At 45.4% G+C, this 14,237-nt stretch overlaps 1 protein-coding gene across 2 annotated transcripts; it reads left to right on the top strand.

Moving 5' to 3' along the window:
• The first annotated feature begins 4,724 nt into the window (after positions 1-4,724).
• Positions 4,725-12,833, top strand: LOC139551969 (olfactory receptor 10A4-like). Of its 2 annotated transcripts, XM_071363294.1 has the most exons (7): positions 4,725-4,753; positions 5,324-5,552; positions 6,632-6,809; positions 9,307-9,471; positions 9,639-9,777; positions 11,630-11,778; positions 12,506-12,832. In XM_071363294.1, exons 2-7 carry the CDS (start codon positions 5,330-5,332, stop codon positions 12,639-12,641), a joined length of 990 nt encoding a protein of 329 aa, XP_071219395.1. In that variant the 5' UTR covers positions 4,725-4,753; positions 5,324-5,329; the 3' UTR covers positions 12,642-12,832. The 2 variants fall into 2 exon arrangements, with proteins under 2 accessions (XP_071219395.1, XP_071219396.1); XM_071363295.1 differs by lacking the exon at positions 4,725-4,753 and having other exon boundaries at positions 4,901-5,552; positions 12,506-12,833.
• Positions 12,834-14,237: the final 1,404 nt, after the last annotated feature.

Here is a 14,237-nt window from a genome sequence, read left to right as displayed (position 1 = left end):
ATACCGAATTCCTAGCTGCAGACTAGTAGTCAATATCAAAACTTGTTCTTATTCGTATAAGAGTTTAACCACTTGGTATGGTTAAAGATTCAGCAATGTTACCTTAACCTTCGTTCTCCCCATGGAGAGAAAACATGGTCTAATGGTAATTTCTTAGAGTTGCTTTTATTCAGATAGCAGGAAGGGGCTGTCCTTGGATGTCTGACCCAACTGGCTCAGGGGCGGGTCCTCGGGTTTAGTTCAAATCAAAAAGGGATTTGTATTTTTCTTAATTAAACAGTCCAAAATCATATTACACAATTATACAAACAGTATCATACTCACTCATTCATTTTATACAACAAACAGATGTAAACCTCATATCTGAGGTTATTATATAAACAGCGGTATGGTAATGTAGTCCCACAGTCTCTCATGAGTTTCTCCCGTGGTGACCAATGGTCATGTTAATAGCTGGACTCTCCACCGATCTTTTATACTTTTGCAGGAACATGACATATGTTCGTACCTCAAGTTCTGTGAGGTGGGAGAAAATTCCTTTGTCCTGAAAGTTTACCCTCTGTCTAATACTGTTGGGCCATGAGGAGATTCTCAGGAATTTACGACCTCTCTGTGACCACAGCATGGGTTGAAGGGGCAGGGAAAGGCAGGGAGGGGGGGATGGGGTTTGCAATACCCAAGCAGGCGACGTCATGACAGCTGCATCATATGCATTTCTCCGTGTCTTTGCCATGATGAGGGTGACAAAATGACTACCGTAATCAGAATGATGGGAAGTTTGAGTGCGCTCGATTTACGTCACATTATGTGACGGTGCTCAGTTTTTTGGCGGCATGAATCTTGTGAAAGCGGGAAAAATCCATAAATTAGCCGCGTCATTGTATAAGCCGCGAGGTTCAAAGCGTGGGAAAAAGTAGCGGCTTATAGTCCGGAAATTACGGTAGTAAAATGTTCTAATCATGTGTTCCGGCAGGATAATAGTTCAGAATAAATTGGTAGGATAGCTGGTCCCGTTGAGTACCAGTACCAATGCCATTAACAGTCAGTCCAGCTACAATCAGTAAGAAGGTTAGAGACCTAACTAATCAAATTAACCTTGACAACAGCGACAGAGTATTCAGGAGTCACTCAGAGTGCAACACGGGGAAGGGAATCTCAAGAGCACTCTTCCAATGGTCAACACACATGCCACCAATAAATAGAACCCTCAATTCAGGAGGAAAGTTATTAGAAGTCATGAACCATGATGACACCGCATAAGACTGATATAGTGCTTATAAATCAAATCAAATCAAAGTGTATTTGTCACGTGCGCCGAATACAACAGGTGTAGACCTTACAGTGAAATGCTTACTTACAGGCTCTAACCAATAATGCAAAAAAGGTATTAGATGGACAATAGGTAGGTAAAGAAAAAAACACCAGTAAAAAGACAGGCTATATGCACAGGTTGGTCGGCCCAATTGAGGTAGTATGTACATGAATGTATAGCTAAAGTGACTATGCATATTTGATAATCAGAGAGTAGCAGCAGTGTAAAAAGAGGGGTTGGGGGGGTTGCAGATAGAGTACTTCCATTGTGAGGTTAGCTCCTCTGTGGATAACATAGTTTTGAAATAGACTTCTTCAAAATTATCGCCACATACCTATCGCCACTAAAATAGTGGAAGACGCAGTGACTTGTAGTAAAACCACTACAGACTCCCTCGACACCAATTCTGACTGACCTCAAGGCATTGACCTGAAAATTACCTGATTACATCAGACTCATTCTGAACAAGTTGTAGTCTGCCAGGAAGGATACTTGGTTTTCTTCCCTTGACATGCGCTCTTGTGTAAGCATAAACGCACATGTACAATGGAACATCCAATTAGGATTTATATTAGGATCACTTAAGGGTCAGAGCAAAATACCAGCCTTAGTAAAGTTGAACATTTACTTTGAGGCCATTGACGCTACAGCTACACCAGTTTTCTTCCCAGAAGTCCATAGGTCATCCCTGTAGACTACCCAAAACTAGTGCCTTACAGCTGTGGACTTATCATATAGTTATCAACTTAGTGCCTAAGCAACAAACACCAAGTAGGAAAACCCGAGACATGACATCTAAGACAATGCCATGATAGTCATTTTGCCAGGACCTTGGTTGTATATAGAATTCAGTCCAATTAGATGATTTTGGTGTGAGAACTATATTTTGTATATCTTTTGTTTATGCTTTCATTCCTTTTCAGTTCAGTTCCTTTGACACTTAGGAAGTGATAGAGCCATAAACAAAGTCCACATACAACCATCACTTAGTGCCACAACGCCACTTCATTGGGGAATGAATGTAATTATATATATTTCGTGAGTGTGCGTGCGTTGTTAACATCTGCCTAAGTTAATGCCCAGATCTTCCAGTCTGGACATCCAGGCGACGGGTCCGGAAAACCGATCCCAAACCTGGACACTGCCCATCCTTGTGGCGGCCTGCCCCGCTGTCAGAGAACGTACCAAGGTAAACATCAGAGGGGGAGACCGCAACGGCGATCACCAACCAGGACATCCCCTGGCCATTCCTGTGGTACTTTGCAGCTTCCAGGAAACCTACCAAGGTAAACCATAGAGGGGGACCGCAACGGCGATCACCAACTGGACATCCTCTGCCCATCCTTGTGGTGGACCGCTCCGCTTTCAGAGAGCCTACCAAGTTCAACCACCAGTGGGGGACTTCAACGATGATCTAGAAACAGAACATCACGTAGTCATTATTGTTATGTTGATTTGTAACTTGCAGGATAACCACAAGATCCAAACCACCAGGGGGGGACTGTCCCTTCCTGGGTATAGATCATGGCGTCCTTTCTCACTCGCTCCTTGTCAACACAACCAAATATCAACAATTGAAGGAAATGCATATTTTGTGCCACTGATTTAGTCTGGTTTTAATTCCTGTATGTCGACAAATTAATCATTTATATGTTGGATTCACATGTCCATCTCAACTAAGAATCAAAGTTAAAGAATAGGACAAAATAAAATCTAACTTAATCAAATCAAATTAATAATTCAAATTCAAATTTCTACTAACAGATCACTATAGAGCTCATGAGTTATTGGAAAAAAAGAACAACATGTGATCTGTTTCTTAAATTATAAGTTGATCTGGGCTTTGGCGTTCAGGTGGCCATGGAAAAGGTGTCACTGATCAATAAAACAAGCTTCAAAAGGATGATGCAAGACCTGATGGAGGTGCTCTTCACCAGGGAGGAGATGGCGGTGTCCTCCGTGTCGGGCAGGAAGTCAAAACATCGTTCAAGATGTAGAGCTCCCTAATAACATTGCTTTCATAGATTAGGAATGTAAGAGTGTGACTGTGAATTATTCAAATGATATGTCATGATTAATGTTTCTTTTATTTTACTTTCAGATAATGTTCAGAGATGTTTTGAGGGGGTAGACAAGGCCTCATTAAGGGCTACCATGGCCTACAAGCTAAAGGACGTCGTCACCCAAATGGACGTCGTCACCCAAATGTATTAATAAAGATGTTTTGTTGGTCAAAATTAAGTCATTATTATGCTAGATTATCTTTTCTAATCTAATGTCAATGTTAAATAAATCCCATGAAGTATCCACAGAAAATTAAATGAACAACCCATTAACATCCAATGGGAATATGAGATAATCCTATGAAACCCAATGGTATTCTTGTCAATTTCCAATGGGGAACCATAGGATTGTTGCCACAAAGTTGGAAGCACAGAATCATCTAGAATGTCATTGTATGCTGTAGCATTAAGATTTCCCTTCACTGGAACTAAAGGGCCTAGTCCAAACCACGAAAAACAGCCCCAGACCATTATTCGTCCTCCACCAAACTTTACAGTTGGCACTATGCATTGGGGCAGGTAGCGTTCTTCTGGCATCCACCAAACCCAGATTCGTCCATCGGACTACCAGATGGTGAAGCTTGATTCATAACTCCAGAAAACGTGTTTCACTGCTCTAGAGTCGATTGGCAGCAAGCTTTACACCACTCCAGCCGATGCTTGGGAATGCGGATGGTGATCTTAGGCTTGTGTGCGGCTGCCCAGGCATTACAACCTATTTCATGAAGCTCCCGACAAACAGTTCTTGTGCTGACGTTGCTTCCAGAGGCAGTTTGGAACTCGGTAGTGAGTATTGCAACCAAGGTCTATTTTAACGCACTTCAGCACCCGGCGGTCCCCTTCTGTGAGTTTGTATGGCCTACCACTTCGTGCCTGAGCTGTTGTTGCTCCTAGATTTTTCCACTTCACAATAACAGCACTTACAGGTCACGGGGGCAGCTCGAGTAGGGCAGACAGTTGACGAACTGACTTGTTGGAAAGGTAGCATCCTATGACGGTGTCAGGTTGAAAGTCACTGAGCTCTTCAGTAAGGCCATTATACTGTTTGTCTGTGGAGATTGCTTGGCTGTGCTCGATTTTATACTCCTGTCAGCAACGGGTGTGGCTGAAATAGCCGAATCCACTAACTTGAAAGGGTGTCCACACACTTTTGCACACAAAAAAGATAGAGAGAACTTGCATAGCACTAGAGAGGGGTGGCCAGTGATGAAAACATTCTGTAATCGACATCATGAGTAATGTGACAATGATGACATCACCAGGGTGGAGGTCTCTGATTGGCTGTTGGCTGTCTTGTCAGAGGGCATGTTGGGTATAAAGTTGGGAGGTACAGAGCGGCTAACGCCACACACATCTGGGGCCACTGGTTGGGAAGGAGGTAAGGATGGACAGAGAGCGAGAGAGAGAGAGGGAGAGAGCGAGAAAGCAAGAGGGAGGGAGAGAGCGAGATATTCCAGGATCTTCAACATCTCTCTCTTTTATGTAACTCTCGCTAACTTTCTCTCTATTACTCTCTCCATTTTAGGAGTTAAGGAAGGAGAGAGCGAGTTCATCCAGGGTCTTCAACATCTCTTTCTTTTATGTAACTCTCTCTAACTTTCTCTCTATTACTCTCTCCATCTTAGGTGGAGGTAATGATGGAGAGATGGAGGGTCACCAGATTCTCTCTCTTATCTGTACATTTCTCTCTCTCTCTCTTACTCCATCTTAAGTGGAGGTAAGGACCGAGGATGTAGGGTCTCCAGGATTTCTCTCTTTATATGTCACTCACTTTCTCTCTCTAACCTGGGAGGTAAGGATGAAGAGGGATCCTCCAGGGTCTTCAGCATCTCTCTCCCTCTCTCTTTGTGTAGCTCTCTCTCTCTCTCTCATTATCTCTCTCTCTAACTTGGGAGGTAAGGACGGTAAAAGGCTTTATCTCTCCTCCTCCATCCCCCCACCTTCCCAGGACAGTATGTTTGAGGTGAATGAGAACTACACACGTGTGTCAGAGTTTGTGATCGTGGGCTTCCCGGGGCTCCATCCATCCTTAAACCAGCTGGTGGCCTGGTTCTTCTTCTTCATCTATGTGACCACGGTGGTGGGGAACATCCTGCTGGTGGTGCTGTTTGCCCTGGAGCGCAGCCTGCAGAAACCCATGTACATCATCATGCTCAGCCTGGCACTGTCAGATATAGGTAAGATACTCAGCCTGGCACTGTCAGATATAGGTAAGATACTCAGCCGGGCTCTGTCAGATATAGGTAAGATACTCAGCCTGGCTCTGTCAGATATAGGTAAGACACTCAGCCTGGCTCTGTCAGATATAGGTAAGATACTCAGCCTGGCTCTGTCAGATATAGGTAAGATACTCAGCCTGGCTCTGTCAGATATAGGTAAGATACTCAGCCTGGCTCTGTCAGATATAGGTAAGATACTCAGCCTGGCACTGTCAGATATAGGTAAGATACTCAGCCTGGCACTGTCAGATATAGGTAAGATACTCAGCCTGGCTCTGTCAGATATAGGTAAGATACTCAGCCTGGCACTGTCAGATATAGGTAAGATACTCAGCCTGGCTCTGTCAGATATAGGTAAAATACTCAGCCTGGCTCTGTCAGATATAGGTAAGATACTCAGCCTGGCACTGTCAGATATAGGTAAGATACTCAGGCTGGCTCTGTCAGATATAGGTAAGATACTCAGCCTGTCACTGTCAGATATAGGTAAGATACTCAGCCTGGCACTGTCAGATATAGGTAAGACACAGCCTGGCTCTGTCAGATATAGGTAAGATACTCAGCCTGGCTCTGTCAGATATAGGTAAGATACTCAGCCTGGCACTGTCAGATATAGGTAAGACACAGCCTGGTTCTGTCAGATATAGGTAAGATACTCAGCCTGGCTCTGTCAGATATAGGTAAGATACTCAGCCTGGCTCTGTCAGATATAGGTAAAATACTCAGCCTGGCTCTGTCAGATATAGGTAAGATACTCAGCCTGGCACTGTCAGATATAGGTAAGATACTCAGCTTGGCTCTGTCAGATATAGGTAAGACACAGCCTGGCTCTGTCAGATATAGGTAAGAGACAGAAGTCATCATGACAGAAAGGTTATCCAGTTAAAATGTGTGTCTGTAATGACATGTTACCATGAACTTCCTGTTCAAATGTGTGGCCTGTTCTCCAATCTGCATAGCACCAAAAAATTCACTAATCAATTGATTTATGTTTCTTTAAAAATGTTAATATGTTGTGGTACTTGTTCATGTCCCAGGCGTATGCACGGTGTCCCTTCCCAAAGTGATAGCTCGGTACTGGTGGGACGACGCTGGCATCTCTTTCTATACGTGTCTGATACAGAAACAATTCATCCACTACTTTGGAACACTCACCTCTCTCATCATGATGACCATGGCTATGGACCGATACCTGGCTATCTGCTTCCCTCTCAGGTAACATAGATCTACTTAACCCTAACCTTAACTCATAAGAGTCTAAGCCCTGTCTAAGATATATCTAATTGTTTTCTGAAGGTCATACCAAGGATCAATTTACTATTTGATTTTGAATTTTGAAACATTGTACTACTATATATAATTTTTATGTGATGAAAAAATAGTTTGGGCCTTACTGTTATTAGCCCATACAAACGCATTGAATAACAGATTCACTGCATGGAACAACAGATAGTCCTTACTGTTATTAGCCCATACAAACACATTGAATAACAGATTCACTGCATGGGACAACAGATAGTCCTTACTGTTATTAGCCCATACAAACGCATTGAATAACAGATTCACTGCATGGGACAACAGCTAGTCCTTACTGTTAATTGTCTATACTTTGACCATTTTCAGGACCTTCCTCTGACACCGCCTGGTATAGAGGTCCTGGATGGCAGGAAGCTTGGCCCCAGTGATGTACTGGGCTGTACGCACTACCTTCTCTAGCACCTTATTGTCGGATCCCGAGCAGTTAACATACCAGGCAGTGATGCAACCGGTCAGGATGCTCTCGATCGTGCAGCTGTAGAACTTCTTGAGGATCTGGAGACCCATGCCAAATCTTTTCAGTCTCCTGAGGGGGAAAAGGTGTTGTCATGCCCTCTTCAAGACTGTCTTGGTGTGTTTGGACCATGATCGTTTGTTGGTGATATTAATGGGGGCCTGTTCGGCCCTCCTTTTACTACAGTCTATGATTAGCTCATTTGTCTTGCTCACATTGAGGGAGAGGTTGTTGTCTTGGCACGACACTGCCAGGTCTCTGACCTTCTCCCTGTAGGCTGTCTCATTGTTGTCGGGGTTCAGACCTACCACTGTTGTGTTGTCAGCAAACTTAATGATGGTGTTGGAGTCGTGCTTGGCCACGCAGTCATGGGTGAACAGGGAGTACAGGAGGGGACTGAGCATGCACCCCTGAGGGGCTCCTGAGGGACCCCAGTTTTGAGGATCAGCATAGCAGATCTGTTGTTGCTTACAATGACCACCTGGGTGCGGCCCATCAGGAAGTCCAGGATCCAGTTTCAGAGTGTTGTATTTAGTCCCAGGGTCCTTAGCTTAGTAATGAGCTTTGTGGGCACTATGATGTTGAACGCTTAGCTGTAGTCAATCAACAACATGCTCACAAAATGTCAGTGTTCCTTTTGTCCAGGTGGGAAAGGGCAGTGTGGAGTGCGAATGAGCTTGCGTAATCTGTGGATCTGTTGGGTGGTATGCGAATTGGAGTGGGTCTATGGTTTCTTTGATGATGGTGTTGATGTGAGTCATGACCAGCCTTTCAAAGCACTTCATGTCTACCAACGTGTGTTCTATGAGGCGGTAGTCATTTAGGCTTGTTACCTTCGCTATCTTGGGCACAGGGTTTATGGTGGTCTGCTTGAAACATGTAGGTATTACAGACTCGGTCAGAGAGAGGTTGAAAATGTCAGTGAAGACACTTGCCAGTTGGTCCGTGCATTGTCTGAGTACACGTCCTGGTAATCCATCTGGCCCCGCAGCCTTATGAATGTTGACCTGTTTAAAGGTCTTGCTCACATCGGCTATGTAGAGCGTGCACAAAAAGCTTATTTCTCTCATATTTTGGGCACAAATGTGTTTATATCCCTTTTGGTGAGCATTTCTTCTTTGCCAAGATAATCCATTCCTCTGACAGGTGTGGCATATCAGGAAGCTGATTAAACAGCATGATCATTACACAGGTGCACATTGTGCTGGGGACAATATAAGGCCACTCTATGATGTGCAGCTTTGTCACATAGCACAATGCCACAGATGTCTCAAGTTTTGAAGGAGTGTGCCACTGGCATGCTTACTGCAGGAATTTCCACCAGAGCTGTTGCCAGAGAATTGATTGTTAATTTCTCTACCATAAGGCATCTCCAAAGTTGTTTTAGAGAATTTGGCAATACGTCTAACCGTCCTCACAACCCCAGACCACGTGTATCCACGCCAGCCCAGGACCTCCACATTCGGCTTCTTCACTTGCGGGATCGTCTGAGACCAGACACCCAGACAACTGATGAAACTGAGGACTATTTCTGTCTGTAATAAAGCCCTTTCGTGGGGAAAAACATATTCTGATTGGCTGGGCCTGTCTCCCCTGTGGGTTGACCTGGCTCCCAAGTGGGTGGGCCTATGCCCTCCTATGCCCACCCGTGGCTGCACCCCTGCCCAGTCGCGTGAAAAGCATAGATTAGGGCTAAATTAATTTATTTCAATTGACTCATTTCCTTATATGAACTGTAACATTTTTAAAATTGTTTAATTTTGCATTTAAATTCTTGATCGGTATACTGTAGATATATCTACCTGTAACTACCGGTATTTCCCTCTCACGTGTTAATACGATAACGACCAACCTTTTACAGCAGGCAACTCAGATAACTCTCTGTCTCTTTCTCTCTTTCTCACTCCCTATTCCACCCCTCTCTCCCTCCCTCTCTACCAGGTACACTGAGCTGATGACCAACAGGACCATGTCTATCCTAACAGCCCTGTCCTGGGTGTCAGCCATGATAGTTCCAGGCGTCACCACCATCCAGACATCCCAGATGCCTTTCTGTGGGCCCAACCGCATCATCCACTGCTACTGCAACACCTTGTCAATGAACCAGTGAGTGCCCGCATCCCAAATTGCTCCCTATTTTCTTTAAAGTGCACTACTTTTGACTCCTAGTGACTTTACTGTGTTATACTTGATGTATATACACTATATGTATTTTTTTAAATGATCAAATAAATTCAGTCAATCAACCAAACAACCTCTCACTCACTCAACAGGCTGTCGTGTGCTGACATCTCGTCCCAGAGCAGAGTATCCGTCTCACTATCCATGTTCGTCCTCTTCCTCCCCTTCAGCTTCATCGTCTTCTCCTATGTCAACATCATTGTCAGCGTGATGCGCATGGCTAAAGCACAGGTCAGAATTCCTGGGGTGTGGGGTGTGGGGGTGCAGGGGGAATGGGTGGGAGAAGGGGTGGGGAGTGCAGGGGGACTGGGTGGGAGGAGGGGTGGGGAGTGCAGGGGGTGCTGGGTGGGAGGAGGTGTGCAGGGGGGGCTGGGTGGGAGGAGGGGTGGGGGATGCAGGGGTGCTGGGTGGGAGGAGGGGTGCAGGGGGCCTGGGTGGGAGGAGGGGTGGGGGGTGCAGGGGGGCTGGGTGGGAGGAGGGGTAAGGGGTGGTGGGTGTGTGACCCCACCACTAAATGTTTATGAGCATGGCCTTATTTCTATTACGACCTCAACGTAACATCAATAGGTTTAGGCTACTACACATGATACTCTAATTTTCCCTATACCCAACATGAGGTTGCTACAACATAGCCTATGAATGAAAGTTTACACAGGTCGAGAGAAAAATTGAAGTAATCAAGCTGACAGTAACATTCAATACTACCTCGCACACTCTTGCCTGCGTCTAGTTGATCTACGGTGTAACCATTAGTCCAACAGTTGTAAACGAGAGTTTCTATTGGACAAATTCAGGTATGTTTATCCCCATTTTGTTCCGTTTACTTCCGTTTAATAAATGTTTTTCAACAGAATCGGCAGAATGAACACATCCCCGATCACACGCAAACACAGATCACTTTCATAGCAGCCACATACAAACGGCATGATCACTTTCCTCGTTGTATAATTCCTTCTCGCATCTACGTGCTCTCCTCCTCTCACCTTTTCCCTTCACTTGCACAACACATCAGCTGTCTGTGACCAGGCGGAAAAAAACTTTCCAAGCCACCCTTCATTTCATAACCATTAATAAGACCAAAAGGTGACCTTGACTTGGAAGAGTTCCAGTGTTTGATCGCCAGCTAGCTAACATAGCATCTCTCTTTGTTTGAGCCGGGTGTTCGCTAGCTTCATTTGCTAGCTAAGTAAATGGAAGTGAAAAAAATACAATGAAATATAGCTAGCTCTCTCTCTCTCTTGCTTCTCCTTCATTTGTTCAAAACTGCTCAAGTATTGTCTTTCTTTCTCTTTGAGTCAACTACTCACCACATTTTATGCACTGCAGCGCTCGCTAGCTGTAGCTTATGCTTTCAGTACTAGATTCATTCTCTGATCCTTTGATTTGGTGGACAATGTCAGTTCATGCTGCAAGAGGATGTCCTCCAGGATGTCCTAGTCATAATTACTCTGTAACTCTATGGAAGGAGGTGAGAACCATGAGCCTCCTAGATTTTGTACTGAAGTCAATGTACCCGAAGGAGGACGGAAACTAGCCGTCCTCCGGCTACACCTGGTGCTACCCTACAAAGTGTTGTTGAGGTTACTGTAGACCTTCATTACAAAACAGTGTGATTTAATCAAATCTTTTCTGACGTGTATATATTTACTACAGTTTTATCTAAAAATTATAACTTTTTTATGTTTCACAATTTTTTTTGTTTATGAAATTAACTGAGGCGTATGTTGCTCCCCATCCTCATCTGAGGAGCCTTCTCTGCTCTAAACCTGGACTGCCAGGTTCACCATTTCAACTTTACATAACACATTGCTTGTCCTGTGCTGTCTCTGTCCTTAATTTTAACTACTCTCTCCTAACCCTAACCCACTGAGAACATTTCTCCATCTCTCCCCTCTCTAACCCTGGGCAGGCTGAAGACCTTCTCAACCTGGGCTGTATCATTCTTATCTAAACTAAACCTTTCCTCTAACCCACTACTCTCCCCTCTCTAACCCAGGGCAGGCTGAAGACCTTCTCAACCTGGGCTGTATCATTCTAAACTAAACCTTTCCTCTAACCCACTACTCTCCCCTCTCTAACCCAGGGCAGGCTGAAGACCTTCTCTACCTGTGCTACTCAGGGCTGTATCATCCTTATTTACTACATCCCCCGCTTCGTAGTGAACGCTACACCCATCGACCCCAACCTGACCATGACCCCTGACCTCCGCATCGGCCTCACCCTTGTACACAGGTAGGTAGACCACAGGTTAGAGAGTTGGGCTGGGAACCCAAAGGATGCTTGTTCAAGTCCCGGGCCGGGCGATGCAAAAGTGTGGAATGATCTGGCTATTTTGTCAGATCATTACCACCACTGCCGTTGTGCACTTATCCCAAAAACAGATATCCATCCAGGGGCTCCCCCGTCTGAACTAAACCCCTCCTGTCCCTGTCTGCCTTCTTCTCCCCTTCTGTCCCTCACTCCCCCTCCCCTCCTGTCTGTTTCTCCCCCTCCCCTTCATTCCTGTCCCCCTCTCCCTCCCCTCCTGTCCCTGTCTCCCCTCCCATCCCGTCCTGTCCTTTTCTTGCCCTTGTAGTTCCCAGCTGTGTATCATCTCTCTGTACTACGTCCCCCGGTGCTGTGTCTACACCAGCAGCATCCTCAACTTCTCCATCAGCCAGGACTTTGTTATCGGCCAAACCCTGCTCTACAGGCAGGTAGCTTAGAGGTTAGAGAAGTGGGCCAGCAAGCAGAAGTTTGTCAGTTTGACTCCCATGTTTGACAGGGAAAAATGTGGTTGGGAGTGGTGGGTTGCTGGCATCTGTGTCCTAGATGCCATCACCTGCTGTTGTGCCCTTGAGCAAGGAGATTAAACCCCTCACTGGGCACTACACTAGTAGCTGCCCATTGCTCCAGCCTCTCCGTGTGTGTGTGTGTGTGTCTGTGTGTGTGTTAATAATGTATTCTTCTTATTCTACAGTCTGCTGCCGCCCCTCCTCAACCCCTTCATCTACTGCCTCCGTACCAAGGAGATCAAGGCTTCCCTGGCCAAGTGGGCCTACAGAGGGCAGTCCAACGCACATCACAAACCCTCCATCCACCCCATAGCCTGCTGACAGGCACTCAGGCAGCCTGCCGCTAATAAAATCACACAGGAGGCGTTATGACTGCACTCTCACCTGTTCTCTCACCTATGAAGGAAGCCATTGGCCGAAACGTCCTCTGGTCATGCAGATGTTGAGCCCCAGACCTGATATGTTTTTACATTTCCTTATTCAACATGGTAAACAATAAACATTTACACTTGTTTTTGCTGTCTGGTAGTTTTGTTCCCATATACTGAATGTGCTGCGAAAGAAGAGGCTACACCACATTCAGACAGCAACAATCATATCTTCATTTGAAATGTCACATCACTCAAATAAGACTGATGTCATCAAATCACATTTGATACGTTTTCATATCTGCAGTATAACCCTTAAAGGGGCAATCCACAATTAGTACATTCTTTTTTTTTCTTTAAAATGAATCATATATTAGCCATTGATTCTTGAAGAATATAATTTATAAATGGCTCTTGAGCTTAGTTCAACGGCCGTGCCCCATCAGAACTGCCGTACCCCATTAGAATCCAAAATATAAACTTGTTTACTCCACATGTGTAAACAAGGTCAATGTAAATGTACACTGTATAGTTTCAAAACATGGTTACAACTAGACTTTTGATCTCATGGATGCACTGTAAAGGGGTTGCTGTGAATTTGACAGTAACTTACAAGCAGCTCATTGGCAAGTAAGTTACTGTTTATCATATTGCAGTAAACCTACTGCCATCTAAATGCTGTATCATAACAAGTACTGTGTAATGACCAGTGTTGGAGGTAACCTTTAATGTGTTACTGTAATGAACACGATGGGATACAGGAAGCTGGTTTCAAGCGCAGTGCGCAGCAGGTGTTTATTGTAAAGGACCACAGGAGGAGGCAGGTAGCTGGGTCCAGGGGCATGCAGAAGGTCCTACACAGGGGGTCCAAAAAGGCAACAGAACAGGCAGGGAAAAGCCTAGTAACGTCATCTGGAAGATCAGGCAATAGGTTGATAATAGGAAATCCGACAGGGTAAGGTACAGGCAGGGAATAGGCAAAAGGCGTCGTTAGTTTGGCAGGCCAAAACTATCATACACGGGAGGAATAGACTACAGAAAAAACAGAGCTCTGAATAGAAGTGTGTCACAAAGCAAAGAATACCTCACAATGATGGGGTGCAAAGAACTGAACTAAATAGTGTGTGATAATGACATGCAGGTGTGTGAACAGTGAGCTGCGCTCAGGGGATCTACGTGTTTCAGAGTGTGAGTTGGAAGCAGATGTTACAATACCCCCCCCCCCCCCCCACCTCTACGGACTGCTCTTGACGGCCTAGGAAGCTGAGTAGGGGGCCTCCCCCAGGGACGTGGAGCTGGGCGGTCAGGACGGTTACGGTGGAAAGCCAGGATCATGGCTGAGTCGAGGATGTCCTGGGCAGGGACCCAGGACCAGTCTTTGGGTCCGTACCCCTCCCAATCAACCAGGTAGTGGATGCGACCACCCAGGCACTTGGAGTCAAGGAGGGCTTGGATGGAATAAGCCGTTGCACCGCCGATGTCAAACGGAGGGGGTGTGCCGAAGTGCACCACTGGAGGATGGAGAGGGCTGTACCTCACAGGTTTGAGA

This window comes from Salvelinus alpinus, chromosome 24 (genome assembly GCF_045679555.1).
Source record: "Salvelinus alpinus chromosome 24, SLU_Salpinus.1, whole genome shotgun sequence".
NCBI lineage: Eukaryota > Metazoa > Chordata > Actinopteri > Salmoniformes > Salmonidae > Salvelinus > Salvelinus alpinus.
Note: the sequence above shows the minus strand (reverse complement) of the source record. Positions and strands in the feature narration are given on the sequence as shown.

What these genes read in the sequence shown, in the direction of transcription:
- LOC139551969 (XM_071363295.1), top strand. Translation starts at nt 5,174, where the DNA reads ATGAAGAGGGATCCTCCAGGGTCTTCAGCATCTCTCTCCCTCTCTCTT. An exon ending in AACACCTTGTCAATGAACCA is followed by an intron (nt 9,472 to 9,638) that starts GTGAGTGCCCGC and finishes CTCACTCAACAG; the next exon opens with GCTGTCGTGTGCTGACATCT. An exon ending in GGCCTCACCCTTGTACACAG is followed by an intron (nt 11,779 to 12,505) that starts GTAGGTAGACCA and finishes CTTATTCTACAG; the next exon opens with TCTGCTGCCGCCCCTCCTCA.